The 13,595-nt window shown below is 36.1% G+C and overlaps 1 protein-coding gene across 2 annotated transcripts; it reads right to left on the bottom strand.

The window, feature by feature from the left end:
• Window positions 1-6,606: 6,606 nt before the first annotated feature.
• On the bottom strand, window positions 6,607-13,571 carry tspy (testis specific protein Y-linked). 2 transcript variants are annotated; one of them, XM_051118183.1, is made up of 7 exons: window positions 12,378-13,571; window positions 10,952-11,029; window positions 10,737-10,848; window positions 10,458-10,612; window positions 8,669-8,745; window positions 8,457-8,584; window positions 6,607-8,342 (listed from the first exon to the last, which is right to left on the bottom strand). In XM_051118183.1, the coding sequence occupies exons 1-7, from the start codon at window positions 13,215-13,217 to the stop codon at window positions 8,176-8,178; spliced, it is 1,557 nt and encodes a 518-aa protein (XP_050974140.1). In that variant the 5' UTR covers window positions 13,218-13,571; the 3' UTR covers window positions 6,607-8,175. The 2 variants fall into 2 exon arrangements, with proteins under 2 accessions (XP_050974140.1, XP_050974141.1); XM_051118184.1 differs by having other exon boundaries at window positions 8,457-8,581.
• Window positions 13,572-13,595: the final 24 nt, after the last annotated feature.

Below are 13,595 nucleotides of genomic sequence, written 5' to 3'. Positions count from 1 at the left end.
TATTATTATTACCAATATTTAAAACAGCTGAGTAGATTTTGTTTAGGATTATTTGATGAATAGAAAGATCAGAAGATCTGCATTTATCTGAAATAAAAATCTTTTGTAACATTATAAATGTCTTTATCATCACTTTTGATCCATTTAAAGCATCCTTGTTAAATAAAAGTATTAATTTTTATAATTTCTTTCCCCCCCTCACCCCAAAAAATTATACTGACTCCAAGGTTTTGAATGGTATAATGTTACAAAAGCTTTTTATTTAAGATAAATGCTGATCTTCTGATCTTTCTATTCATTAAAGAAAAAATCCTGAAAAAAATGTACTCAACTGTTGTAAATATTGATAATAATAATAATAAATGTTTCCTGAACAGCAAATCAGCATATTAGAGCGATTTCTGAAGGATCATATGACACGAGTAATGATGCTGAAAATGTTGTTTTGATCACAGGAATAAATTACATTTTAAAATATATTTCAATAGAAAGCAGTTATTTTAAATAGTAAAATATTTATATATTTTTAAATTTATTTTATATATATTTTTATATTGCTATATTTTGGATCAAATAAATGCAGGCTTGGTGAGCAGCAGAACATTTCTTTTATATATACACACATATGTGTGTGTGTGTGTGTGTGTTAGAGTATTGTTTTTGTTATCAGTACAGTTTATGATCCAAGAACATATTATTAAATTTTAATTCACAAATGAATATTGTGCTTAGGCATTTTTAAAGGGATAGTTCACCCAAAAATAAAAATTACCCCATAATTTACTTACCCTCAAGCCATCAGAGGTGTATAAGCCTTTCTTCTTTCAGACAAATACAGTCAGAGTTATATTAAAAATGTCCTGGCTCTTCCAAGATTTTTAATGGCATTGAATGGGTGTTTTGAAGTCCAATAAAGTGCATCCATCCATCATATAAACTACTCCACTAAGCCTTCTGAGGTCAAGCAATGCATTTGTGCATATCCTTATTTAAAACTTTATAAAGTGTAAGTTCATGAAAAAATGGAAAAAGTATTTTTCTTACACAAATGCATCGTTTCACTTCAGAAAGCGTGTGAAGTACTTTTTATAATGGTTGGATGCACTTTATTGGACTTCAAAATCTCAACACCCATTCACTGCCAATATAAAGCTTTGAAGATCCAGAAATTTGTTTTAAAATAAAATTCTGATTGTATTTGTCTCAAAGAAGAAAGTCATATACACCTAGGATAGCTTGATGCCAACCCAGAAGTTTTCCTTTGACAAAATCCTTTGATTTTTCCATTGGCTTTTGGATTTTCACCGGAAGTGCTAAAATTCGAACTCGTTTCTGGGTTTAGCCTACAAACATGTGTCATTACTGTAGCACTCAAATGCATTATAACGTATTTTCAAGTCATTAATGTCATGTCATTGGCTCCATTAAAACAAAATATGTAATTTCCTCACAACAGTTCTCTCCACCTCCGATAGATTCCCGCATGAGTCAGTATCTTGGGTAGTCTTGGTGCTAACCTCCGAAATGCAGAGAAAAAGGAAAGTAAATCCACGGGAAAGTTAAAAAGCTGGAGGGGTGTGGGAGTGTAAAATACATCTGTCTTAGGAGATAAATCTGTCAGCACCTTAGCCGCAGCCCACGGGATGCCCAGGATGGATGAGCGTATAAGCGGTCTGCCTCATCAAAGATGGATGCGGTGCCACGAGATTTTGGGATGATAAAAGTCCCACTGAGGTGCCTTTTCCTTTTCAGTGCGCTCCAGTTTCATCTTGATTGCAAATGCAATCGCCCGAGGCATGATGTTCTTCAAGAACGGGTAATCGGCAATTTATATACAAAAGCCGAGAAACACACACACAAGCTTTGTTTACCATTGTCAAAAAAAGAATGTGCTCTTGAAGAAATAACAGAATGCCGTGTTCAGATATGCGTGTGTACTCATGTGTCGCCACAGAGTGAGTCAAAACACATATTGGAGGGCAGACGGGTGGAAAGAGTGCAGGGGACGCCTGAAGGCTGCGACTCCTGCTGCCACTGGTGATCTTTCAGATAAAAACCATTTATCTGCTCGCCAGGGCTGTCAGAGGCCCTGCTAATTAGCTTTACCATTCATCTCTCTCTCTTTCCTTCTGTCTTTCCATTCCCTCGTTCCCACCCTCTTCATCACACTCCATCTCTGTCTCCTTCACTCGCTGACCTTCTTTCTTCTGTTCCGCCAGTTGCGTTTTACTATTTTAGTAGACATTTTTGACCCGCAGTGCATATTTAAATTACTTCATGACTTTAATGTGATCTATATTGTTATGGTTTGATATTATGGATGCTTTACAGACAGATTAATATTGGGATCTTTTTTGAAAATGTAAAGGGTAATGATGGTTTAAACCAAGATTTCTGTTCTTTAACTATTCTGCCTGACAAAAACAGTGAGTTTTAACTTGTATGAGAACGAGTCTCAAAGCTCCCATGGTCAACAACATGGAAATAATGTATATTATTAATTCATGAATTTAACGTAAAAGGCTTTGAGATTCACTGCGCCTACAGTAAACAGACAAGAAGAGTATTCAGTGAAACATAAAAATACAGTACAAAAATCGATTTGACATTTTAACATTTTAAAGTTAAATAAAATATATACAGAGAAAAAATAAAACAAAAATAAAAAATAAATCATATTAAATAACAAATTACATAAAAACATGAATTTCATGTAAAAGGTTTTGAAATTCACTGCACTCACATTAAGCACACAAGAAGAGTATAAATGTGGATCAAAAATGTGGTTATTTCACTTAAAATAATATTTTTAAAAAATCAGCTCTATTTTAATATTTGACATTTTAAAATTGAACGATAAAATAATAAAATAAAATAAATAATTAAACTAAATGTAAACATTATATTGAACAATTTTTTAAATAATTAAACCAAAATAAAAATAAATACATTTAATTAAAACATTAAATTGAGATTAACTTCACCTACATTAAACACGGACGATATTCAGTGAAATATAATAATACATTAAAAAACATGCTTATTAAAAGTTTTATATATTTGATGAATATATCTGACATTTTAAAATGTAACAATAAAATTAAAATGTATATATATATATATATATATATATATATAAATGAAATCAAATAACAAATTAATTATAAAGAGTCATGAATTTAATGTAAAAGGTTTTTAGATTCACTGCACCTACATTAAACACACAAGAAGAGTATAAATGTGGAAGATATTCTGTGAAATATAATAATACAGTCAAAAATATGCATAATAAAGTTTTCTATTTTTTAAAATGTATTGAACATTTTAAAAGTTAACAATAAAATTAATTGAATAAAATGTAAAAAAAGAAAATAGATTTAAAAAATAAAAATAAATTAAATCATGAATTTATATTTATATCAAAGTAAAATGAAAAAAATCATCAAATTAATCAAAATTTTTGACTGTATTGTTATATTTTACTTAACATCATCCACATTTATACTCTTCTTGTTTGTTTACTGTAGGTGCAGTGAATCTCAAAACCTTTTACAGGAAATTCATGATTTGATTTTATTTTTTAAAATATATTTTATTTTAATTGGTTTCTTTTACTGTTAACTTTTAAAATGTCAAATACATTTTAAAATATAGAACACTTTATTATGCATATTTTTGACTGTATTACTATATTTGGACTGTATTATTATATTATATTTATATATTGTTAAATTTTAAAATATGTCAAATACACTACTTTTTTTAAATAATTAAGTCAACATAAAAATAAATACATGTAAATAAAACATTAAAAAAAACATAATTATGAATTTAATATAAAAGATTTGAGATTTACTTCACCTACGTTAAACACATAAGAGTATAAATGTAGACAATAAAAAGTGCTTAAAAAATGTACTTACAATATTGTTTTTAAATGTTCTTTGTCATCTAAATGTAATGTATTTATTTGAATACTGATTATACAGCATTCCTCCGAATCCAAACCACTTAAGCAGGTGGGACAGTAGCTCGTGCTCCCACAAGATCACGTATTTCCTTCAATTTTGATAAAGCGTGTGGTAATATCTACATCTCCTATAACAGTAGTATAGCTCTACTCCTGCTGCCTGCTTGGCTGCTTTGCATTTAAAAACAGGGCAGGCCTTTGCTAGTGGAATATTTATAGCATTGCATTAGACATGAAATCAAAGGTTTTAAGTGTACCATTGCAACATCGGCACTCCTCTGTTGAGGCCTGCCCAAAAATGCCTGCCCTTCGGCTGTTTGCAGAGCTGTGCTTTTTCCATACGTATCCAAGCTTCATTACACATTGACCTCTCTTGTGTCAAGACGCAAGCTACTGGTTAACATGCAGCCAGAGGTGACGAGGGCAAAGTAAAGTTTACCCTGTGGATCACATATTTCCATATTTTAAAGGAAACATGTTTTCAGTTCGATCCATGGATTTCCTAAGAGATGTGTTTGACCTCCGAAGGTCAAATCTCAGATAATGCCGCTGCCAGCCTGTAAGGACTGTTGAACTGATCATGAAAACATGGAATGCATCAGTTCACGTGATCAAGCGCAGCACAGCTGTCTAAGCACAGGCATGTGAATAGAGATAAGAGCATTTGACAATGACATCACTCCACGCCGCACTAGGAGGCTTATCTCATCGCCTTTGCAGTCCCACAGACCCCCATAACTAAACCAAAAGTTTGTGTTGTCTGGAGGCGCTTCAAACACGAAAGTCAAAACAAACTCTCTATGGAAAAAAAAGACTGGAATCCCAATATTCTGCACCAGAGCTGTCCTTTCATTTTTAAAAAAACACAAATCATAACATGGATTTGTTGTTTTATTGGAGAAGCAGCTTAAAACTTCTCATTCAAATATCTTCTTTGCTATGCTGCCCTCTTGTGGGTAAATGTGAGAGACAAAGAAGTCCTGAACGGTGAATTGTGAAAGATGAAAAAAACGTATTCTTCAAGGCGGAAGTCAGCCTGTGGTCGAGACCTCCGGTTCATTAGCCGCTATAGGAAAATAATGAGAAAAATAACACCGTTCTGTAAACAGTAAAACTGTTTGCACTACCAACCAGTGTGTTCATAATTAAAACAATACATTAAAATAACATGGTAAGACACGCTAGTTTACAATATCAAGCAGCAAAACCAGCCGTTTTGTACAGCTAAAATGCTGGACGCAGATAAGACCGGAAGCCAGACCAATAAAATTTACAAATGGCCGCGCCGCTCTTACGGGAAAAATATGGTGGATACAAGTCTCAGAGAAACTAAAAAAAAAAAAAAAAAACAGTTAGCAGCATTTTTTTGATGTAATTTCTTATTATAGATGATGTTTTAGTGTTAAGAGGAGTCCCATCCCTGGTGAAAAAACCAGCATATGCTGGTAGGTATGTTTTGATGCTGGTTTAAGCTGGTCCTTTGCTGGTTTATGCTGATCCTTGACCAGCAACATGACCAGCAAAAACCAACAAAGGACCAGCTTAAACCAGCTAAAGACCGGCATAAACCAGCAAAGGACCAGCTTAAACCAGCATCAAAACACCTACCAGCATATGCTGTTTTTTTCACCAGGGATGGAAGCCCTTTTCCGCCAATAAATAAAATAATTTAAAAAAAAAACAGGTTATTGCGGCTAAAAACCCGATATGTTCACAGAATTGTGAGTTTATATCTCACAATTCTGATTTTTTTCTCCTCAGAATTGAGACACAAACTCGCAATTCTGACTTTTTTCTCAAAATTGTGAGATATAAACTCGCAATTGCGAGTTATAAAGTCAGAATTCCGAGATATAAAGTCGCAATTCTGGGAAATAAAGTCAGAATTGTGTGATATAAACTTACAATTGCGAGTTATTAAGTCAGAATTGAGATATAAACTCGCAATTCTGTGAACATATCAGTTTTTTTTTATTTTTTTTTTCCCTCGGAACTGGACGTTATAATTCGTAATTGTGAGTTTGTATCTCACAGTTCTAAGAAAAAAGTCAGAATTGCCAGATACAAACTCAAAAAAAGTCAGAACTGCGAGTTTATATCTTGCAACCCTGGTGGAAAAACCAGCATATGCTGGTAGGTATGTTTTGATGCTGGGATGCTGGTTAGGTATGATTTGATGCTGGTTTAAGCTGGTCCTTTGCTGGTTTATGCTGGTCCTTTGCTGGTTTATGGTCATGTTGCTGGTCAAGGATCAGCATAAACCAGCAAAGGACCGGCTTAAACCAGCATCAAAACATACCTACCAGCATATGCTGTTTTTTTCACCAGGGAATTCAATTTTTTCTTTTTTTCGCAATTGTGATTTTATATCCCACAATTCTAACTTTATAACTCGCATTTGTGCATTTAAATCTCAGTTCTGAGAAAAAAAAATTCTGAATCGTGAGTTTATGACAAATCCGAAAAAAAAAAGTCAGAATTGTGAGATAAGAAGTCGCAATTACCTTTTCTATTCAGTGGCAGAACGGGCTTCCATAATGAGCACTAAATAAGTGTGTCAACAACAACAAAAAAGAATAAAGCTGTTCACTGATTCATTTTCTGGAGAAACAGAAGAGACAAAGCCACATAAAACATTCTGAATGAAAAGACAACTTTATTTGACATGGAAAACAAAAACAAAGACATTTAAAAATTGTAGTTCTCTATAAAATTTAGCACACCAAAATATAGCTTTTCTTTTATACTGTAGGTCAAATCTACCCTAATAATTCAATAGCAAATTATAAACCCTTTTTAAGGGAAAGGATTATGTACAAACCACTGGCCTTGCAGGTAAAACAAGTACAATCCAGTATACTTACAATGAGTTAACAGCTTTGTTTTGTTGTTTTTTTTTGTTTTTAAATCAAACTTTTACAGGTCAAAACATTAACATTTAGAATGGTTTCACTCTAATAACTGACCAACGTTAAAGTAAATATATTATTGCAAAGAAGCAAAAGAAACACTATTAGGAAATAAATGAGTGATATGAATATGAAAGATGTCATTAACAAATGTGTACATGTTCACTATTTTTACAATATAATCTAAGCATTTAACTGGACACAAAAGTCTGAGTATTGAGTGCACACATCATGCTGTCAAAAGGAAAAAAAAAAGAAACACCACAAGATGGGCTTGCCACTATTTTGCTCATTTAAATAACATTACAATTGTTATTCATTGCAGTGAATAAATGGAAACGTGCATGTGTTGACAGTGTGTAGATTTTAAACTCAATCCATAGACATGACAAAAGTAGTTTTCAGGATCAGCATAGCAAGAGGTACCAAGTGTCAGGATTTTATCTGCTTGTGTAAACAAGGTAAAATAAACTACAATTATTTAAATGTTCATCAAACAAAAGATGTTATGCATCAATGACACAAAACTGAATAAATGAAGCTTATGAAGGGAAACACATCTACAGTATAAGGAGGATAAAAGAGTAAACATCCCTGAGTTATCTAGTTTTGGTTCAGAATGAAGTGCATTTCAGAATGTTTGACCTTTTTCCTTATAACCAAAATGTGGTGGTAGAGGTTACTTCATGATGTTAGGATTAAAAAAAAAAAAAAAAAAAAAAAAAAAAAAGTAACAAACAACAATTAACCAAAAATATTACAGCAATGACTGAAAAACACGATTAGGCCTGTAAAACATACAAACAGAAAAGTATGGTGTGTTTATAAATGGTCATGATTGTGAGACAGACAATGCTACTGTATACTCTCAAAAAAAGAAAAGAAAAAAAGAGAAAATATCTAAACTGGCCAAAAACTAAACTAAGTGCAGTCTATAATAATCCCAAGCTTTGAACAGTCCGTTGTGAGATAAAAGAGGTCTCTTACAGGTATCAGTAGCCCTCTGAAATCTGTTAATGCAAAAGTTATAAGTGTAAAAATGTGATGACATCTTAAGGAAACTAGAAGTTTTCGGAGGAGTGCACACATTGAAGTTGAATATTCATAAACTTTGATGTATAGAAAGTACCATCTACAATGAAGACATAGTTAAACCCTGATCATTAAGCATCATTAACCACTTGTTATTTGAAACAGACTCTTAATTTATGCAGAAAACAATATCAGTAAAATAGATCATAGAAAAACCTAGCAATGCTATTCTGCATAAAAAGAAATGGAGACGATCCCCATGCCCTAACTCTTCTCTTCATCTACATCAATATCTTCCTCTTCTTGTCCTTGCTCTCTGACCTCACAGCCACCGGAGTCACGTGAATCTTCTACTTCCTCAACATCCACTTCCTCTTCCTCTCTCTCCTCATAGGAGGATTCCCCCTCATCTCTGTCATTGTCTTCAGAGCCTAAGAGAAAACGATCAGTTATGAGGATTTAGAAAAAAATCCACTTGGGAAGAAAATTACGAGGTGCTTTGAAAGACTTATTGTAAAGCACTTTATATTGAAGGAAATCCTCACCTCCAACTTGGTCATCATCTTCATCCTCCTGCTCCAAGTTTTGGCTTTTCTGCTCCTCATCTTCATCTGAATCTGAGATGATCACACAATCGTCTCCATTATTGCTGCCCTGAGGTTTGGGAGCGCTGCTGGACAATGAAAATTAGTTAAAAAATAAATAAATAAATTGCAAAACCTTAAAAGACTCTGGATGTTTCAGGCTAGAGATTTACCTGCCGTTCTCTCGTGGCTCCCAGAGTGGAGTCAGGTAGTACCTCAAAGGGTTTCTGTACAGGTCATCCTTCAAGATCTAGAGCCAAGGAATAGAGTCCATCATTTTTATAAAAGGGAACCCTGGGTTTTAAGACATGTATGGCTTAATACAACATAAAAGTGACCCTGGACCACAAAACCAGTCATAAGGGTAATTTTTTCAAAATTGAGGTTTACACATCATCTGAAAGCTGAATAATTAAGCTTTCCATTGATGTATGGTTTGTTAAGACAGGACAATATTTGGTCGAGATACAACTACTTGAAAACCTGGAATTTTATGGTGCAAAAAAATCTAAATATTGAGAAAATTGCCTTTAAAGTTGTCCAAATGAAGTTCTTAATGTATATTACTAATCAAAAATTAAGTTTTGAAATATTTACAGTAGGAATTTTACAAAATATCTTAATGGAACATGATCTTTACTTAATTTCCTAATGATTTTTGTCATAAAATAAAAATCTATCATTTTGACCCATACAATGATTTTTGGCTAGTGCTACAAATATACCCCAGCGACTTAAGACTGATTTTGTGGTCCAGGGTCACAAATATGGTCTGTTACTGAAATATGTAGTAGAAAACCCAAGAAAGATTTAGGTTATCCTAAATCCACATCGTTTTATACACATTTTGGATTATGGGGGGTGTCATTATTTTGGTAAGCTACTGGCGCTACCTGTTGTTATTTTTACCACAACACAACTTGGAATACGAAAGTAAAATACTGATATGATGCCACATTGTGCAGCTTTTGGTTGTAATTTTCAGTCGAAGGGCAACAAGAGAAGCAATGCAAGTCTTCACTGCTTTTCTAGTGATAAGAAGAGGAGAAAAGAATGGGAAGATGTCTGTGGACAAATAAAACTTCCTAAAGACCCGCGTATTTGTTCTCTCCACTTTAGCCTTGATGCATTTGAGGCTTTTTGTAGACCACAGCTACTGAAAGATCTTACAAACGGCAGAGACAAGAAACGCTAGATGCCATCCTGGCAGGATGTAAACATGCCGACGACTGTCATGATGCTGCAGCCACTGAAGGAAGTTTTCAGCATGGATTTCACTCGATATCTGGGGGGCGTTTAGACTCCTTGCGTATAAAAATCAATGGTACAGCATTTGGTTTAAGCCAGGGGTCACCAGACCCGGTCCTGGAGGGGCAGTGTCCCTGCAGAGTTTAGCTCCAACCCTAATCAAACACACCTGAACCAGCTAATCAAGGTCTTACTAGGTATACTTGAAATTTCCAGGCAGGTGTGTTGAGGAAAGTTGGAGGTAAACTCTACAGGACACCGGCTCTCCAGGAACAAGTTTGGTGACCCCTGGTTTAAGACAACACTTACATCCATTGTCACGTATATGCTCCTTCAGTAGCTGTGGTCATCATATCAGTATTTTATTTTCCGAGTTGTGTATTCAGAGTTGTGTTGCGGTATAAATAGCAATAGGTAGCATCGGTAGCTCACCAAGTGCAACCATTTCACGTCATCGAAATAACGGCATCCCTCACACCCCAAAATATGTATAAAACTAAGACTTTTTAAAAAAAAATAAAAAAAAATAAATAACGCAAGCCTTTCATGGGTTTCCTACTACATCATTTATATTATATTAAGCTATACAAGTCTTAATACCTGAGGTTGCCTTTAAAACATCTTTTACTGCATTTAAGGTTTTTGTTTTGGCCAGTTCATACTGATTTGTTCATACAGCTCTTTTTGCTGCACCTGGCCTCATGAGAAATGTACCTGTGCAATTTCATCCCTTCCTGGGTTGCTGTGGTCACTGAACCAGTGGAAGAAGCTCTGGTAGACCCCCTGTGATGTTCGACGTGGTTCTCCACTACCGACCAGATTCTGCCCTCTGTGCCACAAAATTGGGTTTGAGAACGACACCGGAGACCCTGAGGAAAAAGGAAAGAACATACAGATAGATACAAAAAAAATTAGAACCCAGAATAAATGTGTCCCCGGGTAATCAGTTTCACATTCATGAAAAGAGAGGTATTGTGATAGTGGTCAGCTCACCTCCCATACCAAGATGAAGTTCTTTCACAATCATTTTGTTTTGAAAAAAGGGATTTCGCCGGAAATGGAAGCAGATGCGGTAACCAAGTTTGTTGTTCTTGAAAGACTCGATCTGTCGAATAAGCATAATGTTAAAAACAGAGATCATTTACATGTTTCGAAAACAGGAAAAAGAAAAAAAAAAAAAAAACCATAAAAAAAAAAAAATGTTTTACCTCTAAATTAGTCATGTAGCTTAGTGCATCTTCATCAGATTCGTCAATTTGTGCTGATAAATGTGGGTGATTCAGAAGCTGATTGGCTTTAAGTCAAGCGAACATTACGTAAATTAAGACAAAGGTCTGGAATCCACCACCATTTGACGCAAATGGAAAAACAAAATGAACACACCCTATAATATACATACGCCGAGTACGTAAATTGTATTAGAGACATTTCAAGTAAGATCAATGGAGTTGCTAGAGATTCTCAGCCCACTGGACAGAATTTGTTATAGGGCCCCATCAAAATCATAAAAAACTTCATTGTGGGCCCCTCTCAGCCTCTGGGCCCCATGCACCCTGTCCCCCTTTTCCTCCAATTGTGACATCCTTGACTATGATCTTTGGTGACAGTTAAAGGATTATGTAAAAATATGAAAAACTCACCCTCATGTTGTTCCAAACCCATAAGACCTTTTTTCATCTTTGGAACACAAATTAGGATATTTTTGATGAAACCCAGCTTTCTGACCCTGCACTGACAGCAAGGGAACTACTACTACTACTACTACTACTACTACATTTAAGGCCCAGAAAGGTAGTAACGACATTGTTAAAATAGAGCTGAACAATAATTCAATATGTAATCACAAAATAATTTTTCTTCAAAAACTGTGAGATTATTTTAAACATTTCCAATATACATTACCGGAGCTTCTCGTACATTATTTGTGGCGGTTGACTTAACGCGTTGAATAAACACAAGCACTGCACGTTTCAAAATCAAAATGCAACGTGGGTGTTTTATATCAATGTCTCTTTGCTTTAAAGGAGGAGGTTTTGTAGACTTGGCAAAGTCAGTTTTTCTGAGGCTTTTTTAAAAATAATATTCATATTATATTGAACGCGCATCGAAGACTGACATGGAAAATAAAAAATGGTTGAATAAAGTTATGTTTGTTTTCTTCGTACTCAAAAATAGGCTATTCTTGTATTCAGATGCCACATGGACTATTTTAACAATGTCATTCCTACCTTTCTGAGCCTTGAACGTGTCAGTTGCGTTGCCGTCTACGCAGGTCAGAAAGCTTTTGGATTTCATCAAAAATACCTTAATTTGTGTTCCAAAGATGAACGAAGGTCTTACAAGTTTAGAAAGACTTAAGGGTAAGTAATCAATGACAGAATTTTCATTTTTGGGCAAACTATTCCTTTAATAGCTTCAGGCATTGTAAAAAAATGGATCTTATAACACCCACCCATGATTCTAAGTGAATGCTCACACCTTTTGATCAATTAAATTCCTTAACTTTTCCAGTCTGGAAAAGTCAAAGAATTTCAGTTAGGGTGTGCATGTGCACACACACAGCCAAGCCTCAACTTCAAAGGCCTTGCTACTCAAGCCGTCCACCTGAATGTCATGCACACTGTTTAAGGATACAGCAGTGACCCAGAAGCCTGGGATGGCTTGAGTGATGGCGCTGCGCTGGTCCAGGTGAGGGCGTCGCTGGCGGCTCAGTTTCATCTCCAGGCGTTGGTGCAGACGCGCGCCTTTCTTCTCCAGCGCATCTAGCCGCATCTGCACCTGTGCGAGCAGCGCCACGGACTGCCGCACCTCCGGGGCCATCTTCACCGACACTATGGCACACTCACCGTCCTCGTTGTCCTCATTATCAGACGCGACAGACGAGCTGGCCGTGGAGGAAGAGCCAGCAAGGGAGTCGTCTTCCTCCTCCTCCTCATCATCATCATCTACAAACGATGCCTGCTCTGGATCTTCTCGGTCCTCGCAGAGCAGCAGGGATGAGGAGCTGTCAGCCGCGGCTGCCTCCGTCCTTCTCTCGCTCTGAGAGCAACCGGGACGGCTAGACTTATAGCGTGATTTCTCACGGCTCGCTTTGTTGGACGAACAGGGCATTTCTTTACAGTCTTCGTCCCCGTCTCCACCGGTCAGACTGGCAAGCGCTTCTGCTGCGGCGATGGCAGCGGAATCTGACGGCTGGCGTGCGCTCTCACCTCCACCAGTGCTCTCCTGCGCGTCTGCTTCATCCCGAATCACTACATCCTTCTCTTTAGCGTCTTCAAGATGCTCAGATCCATGTTTTGGCTCACCGTTGCCAACTTTCTCAGGTTCTGCATCTTCATTAGAATCATTCCTTCGTTCCTCATCACTTACTTTCGCCTGCTTGAGCAGCGTGGACTCAGACTCTCCACTTGGACTTGCACTTCTTTTCCTCTGATTAGTTTCGGACGGCTGACTGCTGTCCGAGTTTGTACTCATGATACTGACTAGTTGTAACTTTGTCAGACGTATATGATTTTAAATGATAGTTATGTTAACTGTGCGGGTCTCTATCCAGAGCCCGCGTTCGCATTACAACACTGCCAAATTTCAAGTCTGCGCAAATGTCAGCAGGCCTAGGTAGCTTCCTAACGCTGAATGAGGCTGGTTTAAATTCTCGCTGACTGTCGCATATCGAATAATTCCGTTTGTATTTTGAAACAGCGTTCGTAATATTGAGTTGCTTTTTTTCCTTAAAAGTCACAATTCGTCTAAAATGTCCAGTTCTGTTGTATTTGTTTACAGTTTGCCCTTCCGTTCGCCATTTATCTGAGGCTTTACATACGAGCGCGAAAACAAAGCGCTGATTGGCTGAAA

The sequence above is a fragment of the Labeo rohita genome, chromosome 8, assembly GCF_022985175.1.
Source record: "Labeo rohita strain BAU-BD-2019 chromosome 8, IGBB_LRoh.1.0, whole genome shotgun sequence".
In the NCBI taxonomy this organism is placed as follows: Eukaryota; Metazoa; Chordata; class Actinopteri; order Cypriniformes; family Cyprinidae; genus Labeo; species Labeo rohita.
This window is presented reverse-complemented; position numbering and strand designations above follow the sequence as displayed.

What these genes read in the sequence shown, in the direction of transcription:
- tspy (XM_051118183.1), bottom strand. Translation starts at nt 13,217, where the DNA reads ATGAGTACAAACTCGGACAGCAGTCAGCCGTCCGAAACTAATCAGAGG. An exon ending in CAGGCTTCTGGGTCACTGCT is followed by an intron (nt 11,030 to 12,377) that starts GTATCCTTAAAC and finishes AAAGCCAATCAG; the next exon opens with CTTCTGAATCACCCACATTT. An exon ending in ACTTCATCTTGGTATGGGAG is followed by an intron (nt 10,613 to 10,736) that starts GTGAGCTGACCA and finishes CTTTTTCCTCAG; the next exon opens with GGTCTCCGGTGTCGTTCTCA.